Source organism: Rhinolophus sinicus, linkage group LG14, assembly GCF_036562045.2.
Source record: "Rhinolophus sinicus isolate RSC01 linkage group LG14, ASM3656204v1, whole genome shotgun sequence".
Classification (NCBI taxonomy): Eukaryota; Metazoa; Chordata; class Mammalia; order Chiroptera; family Rhinolophidae; genus Rhinolophus; species Rhinolophus sinicus.
The window spans coordinates 55,072,574-55,083,227 of NC_133763.1; the positions used below are offsets into that span (position 1 = coordinate 55,072,574).

Sequence of the window (10,654 nt, forward strand, 5' to 3'; positions counted from 1 at the left end):
CTCATAAACATGGATGGGGTCTGTAAGTCAATTGCTATGACGAGCAGCATGCACGAGGTTCTTTAGCAAACAGAAAGGGAAGTCTTTTTCTAAGGTTGTTGGAAGTTTTGCTGAAGTGCCTGAGCTGCAACTCTAAGGCTAAGAGCCCCTGGTGTCCACAGAAATGACAGTAAGAAGCAGACGGAGGGAAAGGATGGGAGCTGACGGACTGGCTGGCTCTGCCCAGCCCCCCAGACAGCAGTGGTGTTCAGGCTGCTCTGTGCACAGGAGCCAAGGGGGGCTGCTGACAACCGAGGGGCAGGTTCCACTCCTACTTTCGCATTTCAGTAGCTTTGGGATCAGCCTTGCGTTGACACAGGTTCCCCAGGCATGCTGACGCTCCTGGCCCAGGACCACCATCCAACAATCCTTTCTTTAAAGGACGCAACTCCCTGCATTCCTTTAGCTTTCCGTTTCCCAGGGCGTTGCGTGAGCCCAGGATTGGCGAGCGCTGGGCAGAAGCACGTGCAAGAGCTCAGGTGCCTGCCCACCACCTGCAGCAGCAGCCGTGTCCCAGCTGCACTTTCTCAGGCAAAATATAACCTGCACCGAGATGGCTTGGCTCCAGCGGCTTCTTCTGGTGATTCATTCTGGCCCCACGGAGCCAGGCCCTCGGAGCACCGTGCGCGTGAGTCTCCCCCTCCTCCACTCTCCCCACTCCTGCATCCCGCTTCCAGCATCTTCCGCAGGCCGGTCATTTTCCAGGCCGCTGTTATTTGTTCCTCCGCAAGGTCTCCTCTCTCCCTCTTAAAATATATAACAAATAAAATAGTAATAAAGCTCTGTACTCCCCCTCCCAACAACGCGGGTCAATCGGAAAAAAACCCTCGTGTAAGTGTACCGGCGGTTCAGATCCGTGTTGATCAAGGATCAACTGTACATGAAAGGCCCAGAACAGGCAGATCTAGAGACAGAAAGTAGGCCGGCGTCTGCCTAGCGCTGGGGAGAAGGAGAAAGGCTGCTCGGATGTGAGGGCGAAAACGTCCAGGCCTTTTTTGTGGAGAGAATGAAAAATGTTCCAAAACTGATCGTAATGATGGTTGCACACCTTTGCGAATATACTAAAACCCACTGAGCTGTACACTTTAAATGGATGGCTTGTGTGAAATGTGAATTATATCTCAACAACACAGCTGTTACCAAGGGGGGGGGGAAGGAATAGTATAATCAACCCCAATGTGCTCATCACCAATATTCAACATGTTTCCAGCCCTGCTTCATGCCCCCTGCAGGTAAGACGCCCTTTCCCCAGTCTGATTTTCCCTTAGATGGCCAAAATTTGCATATGTGCTTAAAAAGATACTGTTTATTGGGTTCATTAGGTATGTAAAGGTATTTGGAAAATCAGATTATTGAATTTGTTCCTCTGGTTTGAAATGTCTGCAGCAGTAGGTCCCAAACCTTGTTGTGTGTGAGGGTGGGGGGCTTTTAACATCCTGACGCCCAGGTGGCACCCACACCAAATCAGTCAGTGTCCGAGGGTCCCAGCTCGCCGGCAAGAAGCTTCCTGTGTCTCCAGCTAACCCGAAGTGCTGTGAGTCTGTGAAATGAGATTAAATTAGATAAATTGTGAAAAATGTCTCCGTGGTTTGTCACAAGTAAATACATCTCCCTAATGACAGCCCTGTCTCCTTGAATAGGACACTCCAAGCGGCCGTCCCTTGAGTTCTGCAACACTATGATTCAATTAATTCTAACCAAATAATGAAATCGAATTATTCTAAATTGAATAACAAGATTGGCACCTTGAACTTAAGGTAAAACTTTTGAAATGTAAAATTGAACTTTTAAATTATTCAATATGTAAATATCTAGATCTATCAGAAACTCGTTAAACACCGTTTCCCCTGTCAGCAGCGTCCCCTGGGGGTGTAGAGCCCGCGGTGGGGCGCTGGGCAGCCGGGCGCTGGGCAGCGGGCGCTGGGCAGCGGGCGCTGGGCAGCGGGCGCTGGGCAGCCGGGCGCTGGGCGTTCCGCACGCGGCGGCAGGAGGGCGAGTGTACGTGCAGGAGGCGCAATTCTTTCCACCAGTGGCCGGAAAAGGGTCACACTGGTCAGGAATTTTCATTCGGCGATGGCTGCAGGGTGACGCCTCGAGCCACCCCATGTCCCCGCCCGCCGCCCAGGCTGAAAGGCCCGGGGACGCGCGGTGCGGCCGGGATGGGCCCGCGAACCGCGCGCGCGCTGCTGCGGGTGCTCCGGGCTCTGGCGGTGCTCCGGCTGCTGGGGGTGCGGATCGCAGCCGCGCAGGGCCCAGCGCGTGAGTGAGGGCGGGGGACGCGGGGACCGGGCGGGGGACGCGGGGTTAGCACGGGCGCCCCGAGCGAAATTACGGATCGAAAATTAGCTGTCGTCAGCGAGAGGGAGGGGTGCGGGCTCCCCGGGGAGGAGCCAGGCCGTGGGGTGCGGGTGGGTTCCGCGGCCTCCCTCCCGGGGCCTGGCCCCCACCCCACTGGCCCCAATCCGCGGAGCAGCACTCTCCCTCCCTCACCTGACGCTTCTAAATGTCACTCTTTCCGTTTCTCCTGGAGGCCGAGCTTGGCTTTCAGGTCCTTGGACTCGGGTCTCGGGTTTTTTGTCTCTACTGCCGGTTGTGTCCTGTTTCCCGTCACCTCCCCCGACCAGGAAGTCTTCACTCGGGGTCACTGCGTCTGGAGCACCCCTCGACCTTTCCGCACCGGGCGCCGCTAGGGCTGAGGGGGCACGCGGGTGTCCCGCTCAGAGCCCCTTGCACTGGGGAGAGTTTCGGGGGTGCGCGAGGGGCCTATTCAAGGAGGGAGGCTGGGATCTTGTTGCGGAAAAACGGCGGAGACCGAGACTCAAGCGGCACGCAGAGATCAGGCAGAACACAGCTTTATTACGCCGGCGGGCTCAGCGGGATTGCTCCCAAAGACTGAGCACTTACTGGGGTCCGGCGCTTTGTTTTATAAGGTTAGGCCTCGGGGTTTGGGGGGGATTCGCGCCATTGCGATTGCGGCGCTAGGGATTGGTTAAATCTGGCCGGGGTGCCGGGGAGGTCCGTCCCTAACAGCTGTGATTGCTCAACACTGTTTTGATGGGAAGGCCTCTAACTGCTGTGCTCGCAGGGAAACTGCTCCGATAAGATATCGGAGGACTGAGGGGGACCGAAAGCTCCCAAGGCTGTGCTCGCAGGCAAAAACCGTCCCAACAATCTGAATTCCACCCCAGCCCCACCCCTGTCGTTGATCCCTGGGGTGGAGGCTCCTGACAGGGATCTGTCCTCAGTCTTATTGTCTCTGCGACACTATTCTGCTGGGACAAATAACTCACCAGTTATTTCTGAACTGGAAGTCAAGTTCTGGCTTTCAGTGGCGTTGATTTGTGGTGTTAAACAGTACTGTAACTAAAGGGCCTTTACTGAAGGATGCCACAGAGACGACAACTAACATCTAAGTAATGACCTCAGTTTTAGGTCACCTTCCTAGCTCTGATCTTACAGACTCTAGCCTGGGCAGGTAGGAGACATTCATATGTTGATTTTACTGGCCCTCGCAGGTTAAATTACTTTTTCGGGTTACAGAGACCTGGACAACGTGGTTTTCTCCTGCCGGGCGAGTACCACTGCTCTTTCTAACCTTAGCTGGCAGGGACTTCACCGTCGGGCACAGGTCAGCGTTTTACTAGTGACCACGGAACCTCAGGGCAACACCTGGAGGGCAGGTGGGAAGTTGTCCACTTGTACAGATGACAAGAATGAGATGGTTTGCTCTCTGGTGGTGATGTTACCCTGAGCTCCTGCGCCAGAGCCCACCCAGGTGCCCACTACATAGCCGCCATTGTTACACGTCACACTGCAATAGCGGTTGTATCCGGGAATCTGGTGTTGGACTGGAGCTCTCCTCGTTCGCCCGGAAGGGGGCACCAGCCATGTGCACTGTGCCAGACCCCTGGGAGACCAGGCGCCAAGCCTTTGCCCTCTGCCACTGCATTCTGGTGGAGGAGTGGCCATAAGCAAAGGAGGGAAAGGAACGAGAACGTCAGGTGAGGAGCGCTGTGAAGGCGCGTGGAGCACAGGTCAGGACGGGCCACTGTCGCAGACGGCCTTTGAGCAGAGAGTCCTGCCGGAAATAAGGGTGCCAGACGCTGCCTGCCAGCACCACCGCCTGGACAAGCCGAGGGCCCTGGCGGGTGGGGAAGCCTCAGCCCTCATGACGCGTGGGGACCGCCGTGTGCGTTGCTGGGTGTTTAGCAGCATCCCTGGCCTTCACTCCCTAGATGCCGTGGCCCTTCCACGGGAGTGACAAGCACAAACATCTCCTTTATTGCCAATATCCCCTGACCTGGTCTAAGAATTCCCACTTAAGAATCACTGTGTTGAAGAAAGAGCAAGGACGCAGGTGCTCCAGGAGTGCAGGGCCGGAGGCCAAGACTCGGTGACAGTGACAGTGACAGGCTCTGCAGAGGAGCCACAGGCCAGTCTCCAGGGTCTCGCGGGCCACGGTGTGGATCCTGGCCGAGGAGTGACATGAGCTGTCACAGCTTTTAGCAAAACTACTCTGTGGAAAGCGGGGCGGAGAGAGCTGCAAACAAGCGGGGAAATAGCCCGGTATTCCGGGCAGCAGGCGGGTAGCAGAGCCGTGTGTGGGGGTTGGGGGGCAGCTTTTCCGGGTGTTTTGAAGGAGCTGCTGAAAGACCTGTAAGCTGTGCGACACAAAGAGGAGTCGCAGGCGACGCTGTCCTTTAATTATTTCATGGGCCTGAGCTCCGGGCGATAGGTGATGCCCTCTCTGAGATGGTGAAGGCAGAAGAAAGAGCACTTGGGGGGAAGTCAGAGCAGCTTGGGGCCTGTCAAGTTTGAGAGTCCCATCAGCCATCCGACTAGGGGTGTCACGTAGGAGCTGTCACCCTGTATTCATCCAATGAGTCTTCATTAAGCACGTCCTCCTGGCCACGCTGTGCCAGACACTGGGGTCCACCACTGGACTCCCCACTCTAACTGAGGTGCCGCTGGGGACACTCACTTTCCTGGTCCTTTTTGGCTTCCTGGGGCTCTTTCTGTATTTGCTCTGAAGCTGTTTGGATGCTGAAGCTTGCTTGAGCTATTGGTCAGCAGACCTTCCAGCATTTAACAACCACCTGGACACAGGAAAGGGTTTAGAGAGGACACAGTGAAAACCCAGCAGCACATTCCTCTGGCTTTGGCTCTAATGAGCTCCGAGCACCAACTTCCCGAGCTCAGTGCCATAGCTGGACACACCTTGGGTTTTCTAGGGCCTGTGGGGTTGCAGGGAGCCTGCCCTAATCAGATGAATCCTGGGCAGCGAGTAAAGGGCACATGAAGGGTGCGGACAGGACTGTCACATGGAGGGGAGGCAGGCACTGGCTTCACTGCTCATTCTGGGCCCAGGTGCTGCGGGTGGGAGCTGATGCAGAGGGCATGGGGCCGGCCAGTCCCCTGGGCCCACGGAGGCCTGTTGTCTCCCCAGGATCACACTCTCTGCGCTACCTCTTCATGGGCGCCTCACAGCCTGACCTTGGGCTGCCCCTGTTTGAGGCCTTGGGCTACGTGGACGACCAGTTGTTTGTGTCCTACGATCACGAGAGTCGCCGAGCAGAGCCCCGGGCCCCGTGGGTCTTGGGTAGGGCTGCCAGTCCCCTGTGGCTGCCGCTGAGCCAGAGTCTGAAGGGCTGGGACCATATGTTCACAGTGGACTTCGGGACTATCATGGACAACTGCAATCACCTTAAGGGTACGTGGGGGGCGGGGGGGGCTCGCCTCCTAGAGGGAGAGAGCTGGGCTTTTGAGGTCCTGGCAGGCAGCGGGGAGATGAGTTTGCTTCCTGGGGTTGTTCGGTCCCTGCAGATGGTGGAGACAGAGACCTGCTCCTTTGATTTCAGTAACAAAGCAGGGTGTGCTGCCAGAGTCCCACACCCTGCAGGTGGTCCTGGGCTGTGAGGTGCGAGAGGACAACAGCACCAGGACCTTCTGGAAGTACGGCTACGACGGGGAGGACCATCTCGAATTCTGCCCCGAGACGCTGGACTGGAGAGCTGCAGAGCCGAGGGCCCAGGTCACCAAGCTGGAGTGGGAAGTGAGCAAGATTCGGGCCAGGCAGAACCGAGCCTACCTGGAGAGGGAGTGCCCTGAGCAGCTGCAGCGGCTGCTGGAGCTGGGCACAGGGGTGCTGGACCGGCAAGGTATGTCGGGAGCACTTGGTGCACCCACATTCTAAGGACGAAGCGGGCGGGGCAGGCCTGAACCCCCAGGTGGGGTTTCAAGGTGTCTGAGGTTGTGAGACGCTGGGAAAGAACTGAGGTCTGAGGTTTCCACCCTAAGTCTCCTCCTGGTACGTGATATGCCTGACACAGCATCAGTCGTGGCTTTAATTTTTTCTCTCCATGTATGTGGCCAAAGAAGAAGTATCTGTGGTCTCTTGACTTAACTCCGAATCCTGCGTGCACTTATGCCTTTTAGGAATCAGAGATGTCAGTTATCCCATGAACACCAAGGCAAGAAATGACCAAGGGAGACAGCCAGTCAGAGGAGCAGAAGCCTTGGGGGTTCAAGGTTACTTTCTCAGGGCACCGCATGGCCACGGCAGGCTGGCTGTCTTACAAGGCCCCCTCTTACAAGAGTGCTTCCTGGGTTGAACCAGGCGACACTGCTGGTCGTAAATGTTCAATCATTTGTGATCTGTAAAGGACTATTTTATCTGATTTAACTCAGCCTAGTAACAAAGCATGGAAGGCATGGCCAATAGGCGTGCAGGTGGCCACAGGACAGGACAGGCTGATACACTGTGACTGTAGGCCATGTAAGCCCCTCAGAGCAGAGTGTTGGGACATGTCTTGGGCACACGCTGGTGTGTGCAGTTGGCTTTGTCTGACCAGGCTGGCTCCTTCCTCCCACCTGTAAGGGAGGGCAGGGCCATTCTGGTCTTCCTGGCAAGGCTAGAGGGCTCCCCTCTCCTGCCCCTTCCTCCTCCCTTGCCAGTGCCTCCTTTGGTGAAGGTGACTCGTCGTGTGGCCTCTGCCGTGACCACTCTTCGGTGTCAGGCTCTGAACTTCTACCCCCAGAACATTACCATGAGGTGGTGGAAGGACAGGCAGCCAGTGAACGCCGAGGACGTGGAGCCTGGGGACGTGCTGCCCAGTGGGGACGGGACCTACCAGGGCTGGGTGGCTGTGGCCACACCCCCTGGGGAAGAGCACAGATACACCTGCCATGTGACACACCCAGGCCTGCAGCGGCCCCTCACTGCCAGCTGGGGTACAGGGGCCAGGGGCTGAAAAGATGTCCTGTGGGCGGGACGGAGTGGGACAGCTTGGGGACGGTCTGCGGTGGGCTGGTGGCTGTCACAGGCACTCACTTACTTTTGCTGTGTTAGAGTCCTCGCTGTCCGGCTCCCTGGTCACTGCGGTCATCAGTGCGATCGCCGTTTGTTCCATCATCCTCTTTGCTGGAATTCTGTTCAGAATCCTGAGGAAAAGGCAGGCTTCCCGTGAGTAAGAAGACACAGGAAGTTTCAGTGCCTCTGCCCCCAGGACACATGGGTCCCCTGTAGGGAGCAGGCAGAGAGGGCTGGGGCTGGGTTCCCTGAGAAGCCTCTTCTCTCTCCCTCTTTCGGGGACTGGCCCGCCCCGGAGCAAGGATTAGCGTTTCCCTGGAATGAAAGCTCCTGATTCGATAAACATCTTCTGAGCACCTATGTTTTGCAAGGTGCTGGTGAAGGTCATGCAGGGGCTTTGAGGTTCAGCCACCGGCCATTCTCAGACCCACGTCCAGTAGGCAGTGAAATCAGTAACATAGCTAGTGTGGTGACCCAACCCTCCTCCCGCTCCCGGTCCTAAGGCAGTAAATGCGTGGGGAGCCAAAAGAAGGAATGGCCATTCAGTTGGGGGTAGAAGCAGCAGGATTTCCGTGGGTGAGGCTGAGGACTGGGGGTCTACACAGGTGGGGCATGAGCGTGGTGGAACCATCGTGCACGCCCTCCCTGACTTGGTGTGCCTGTCAGTCACCAGGTCTGCATTTCTAGCCCTGGACATCTGCACTGTGGGGACAGACGGGCACGCAGAAACCCAGGGCCTTTCTGTCATGAGCACTGGGGAGTCAGCGCAGGGACATAGCCAGGAGGGACAGCCTCCCCAGTGTGGGAAGTTGTCAGGAGTGAGGTGGAAGGCAGGGCGGCTGGTGGGGAGCTGAGGACAGGAGAAGTCATGGTACTTGAGATCTAGCGGGCCCTTGGGAAGGGACTGGTCAGAGCAGCGGTGGTGGACGAGGCCGCTGACCACAGGCCGGAGACAAGCTGGCGCCCAGCCTGTGGTGTCTCGTCTTTACAGGGGGAGCCACGCAGGAGTACGTGTTAGCTGACCTTGAATGAGGGGCAGCCGGCAGACCCGGCGGGGAGGACACCGTGCGAGGCTGTTGGGCTCATGTGTGCAGCCCTTCCTGTTTCAGGACAGCTGGGCCTGACAAGTAGGCACTGTCCCCAGAACTGGCTGTCAGGACTCTCAGGCTGCACGTGGACGCTGCCTTTGTTTCCTGGATCGCCTCCCACTCCACACGCCCACGGCCTCTCACCTCCTACCTCTGTGACTGGCTCTTTCACCTGGGGACTCGTGACTCTTTTTAACTGAGCGTGAGAAAAGCTCTGAACCTTCTCAGGACATACTCAGACTCCCACCGGAATTCTGCACACATCCAGGCACTTCCTGCACCCATTCTAGTTTCCCTGTAATCCCCTCTCTCTCTATTAGCCAGTCAGTCATCTGTCACCCAGCCTTGTGGTCCCTTCTACCAGACAGTGACCTGGGGCACGTGTAGCTGTCGGGCCCGTACCCTGTGCGACCGCATGCGGACAGGAGCGCCTTTCCCATCCAGGTTTCCTGGATGTTTGTGTGCTGGGACAGTTTTCCAGAAAGTGGGTGGCACGTGTCCTGCCGAGGGTCCCTTTGTTGCCGCGTGCACAGAGGTGCCCCTCGGGCCTCCTCAGTCAGCCAGGCCTGCCTTTCCAGCACCTCCCTGGGAAGCCAGACTCCAAGTCGCACAGCCAGTTTCTACTTGGCCTCTGCTGACCCTTTCCTTGTTCTGATCATGAAAATGACAGTAAGGACGATGAGGATGAGGATAAGTGGTCGACACATGAAAAAGAAAGTGCGTCCTTGGCTCCAGGCTGTGTCTGGAGCACCCACTTACATGCATTGTCTCCTGTAATTCTTAGCAGAATTCTTTGATGTTAAGTACTGTCATCCTCATTTCTTTAAATAAAGACAGCGAAGTACAGAGCGTCTCACAGCTCGCCGGTTCGAGCTGCGTCCGAGTGACCCGGACCACGCTCCCACCCACTGCGTTCCCAGCCGGGACGTGTGACGCAGGAGGAAGGCGTGCCTACCAGACACTCTTCTGCCTCACTGTCTTTTTCAGTGAGCTGGACCCGCTGAAAGGAAGCCAGCAGAAAACAGCCTCGGCTGTGCTGCCTCTCACAGGCCTGTGGGAAGGACCCGGCGTGTGACTCCCTGGCTATTCTGTTGCCACCAGCAGTCTGCCCTCTCAGCCACGCCTCTTAGGTGCCAGTACAGGACTGTCATTGGTGTCAGTGAGTGGCTGTGTTGGACCTCACAGTGTCCTCCCCCCACCAGGGCCCCTGGAGTCAGAACCTCAGTGGCATTTCACATCCATGAACTGGGAAAACCTCTCATTAAATGTGGTAAAACTGTAGCCGCCAAATGGTCCGGAGGGTAGCTGGCACCTTCCTGGTGCCCTGAAAGTTTGGTTTTCATCCATCCCCAGCTGTCAAAACATTTAGTCTGACCAGCCCCTCGGGAACGAGTAGAGTCTGGTTAAGTGAGTCATCTGACCACCCTGAAGGGTGGGGGGGGGGGATCTGCCTGACCCGGCCACACACGTGTGATTGCAGAGCCATGGCACGGGGCATTCTGTCCTGAAGGACAGATGCTCGAGAGGCCAAATACAGCTCACAGGTCTGTTTGGTAGGTACCGAATTTGGGAAAGAGATGTCAACTATTTTTTTAAACTTTTTTTCTGGTTGCGAATGTTACATGGATAACATGTGCTTACTGTAGAAAAGCTGAAAATGAATTAAATTGAAGCTATTGTTCCATTAGCCAATTACAAACTCTATTACTAATGTGTGCTTCCTCTCAGCATTATTGCTATATTAAAATACATAAAAGCTACAAATACATACATTTTAATAAATGCATGATGAATTGTGCTGTGTACTACACGACTTTTCTGATGTATTTGTTCATCTTATGTATATACTTAATCATTATGTCATTTTGGGGACATTTATATGGCTTCTAATTTTTTTTTACATTTTGTCTTATGGAATATTTTCATTAAAGTATGATAGCTGAATTAATTGTGTTTCTTCACCCTAGAAATGCCATCTAGTTTGTAACACGTTGGTCATTTTGTTAGATAGAACAAGGGTCTCAAGGTCTGGGCGGTTCTCACTAAATCCTATTCTTGCTAAATGTTAAAATGTAGCACAGTATTTTGCAGGCTCAGCTGTAACAGAATGAACTTGACCTAGAATCTAAGGGATCAGGTTAGCCTACTGCCAGGAAGAAACCAACTTGTAGCTAACCAAATAGTGTGTATAAGCACCAGCTGAGCCTCTCACTTCCCG

The 10,654-nt window shown here is 55.5% G+C and overlaps 1 protein-coding gene across 9 annotated transcripts; it reads left to right on the forward strand.

Annotated features, from left to right (window-relative positions):
• The first annotated feature begins 1,881 nt into the window (after window positions 1–1,881).
• Window positions 1,882–10,380, forward strand: HFE (homeostatic iron regulator). 9 transcript variants are annotated; one of them, XM_074318388.1, is made up of 7 exons: window positions 2,003–2,298; window positions 3,555–4,040; window positions 5,486–5,749; window positions 5,898–6,197; window positions 6,994–7,269; window positions 7,388–7,501; window positions 8,340–10,380. In XM_074318388.1, exons 3-7 carry the CDS (start codon window positions 5,512–5,514, stop codon window positions 8,378–8,380), a joined length of 969 nt encoding a protein of 322 aa, XP_074174489.1. In that variant the 5' UTR covers window positions 2,003–2,298; window positions 3,555–4,040; window positions 5,486–5,511; the 3' UTR covers window positions 8,381–10,380. The 9 variants fall into 9 exon arrangements, with proteins under 9 accessions (XP_074174493.1, XP_074174486.1, XP_074174487.1 ...); XM_074318390.1 differs by having other exon boundaries at window positions 2,201–2,298; window positions 3,580–4,040; XM_074318387.1 differs by lacking the exon at window positions 2,003–2,298 and adding an exon at window positions 2,341–2,969.
• The last annotated feature ends 274 nt before the right edge of the window (window positions 10,381–10,654 follow it).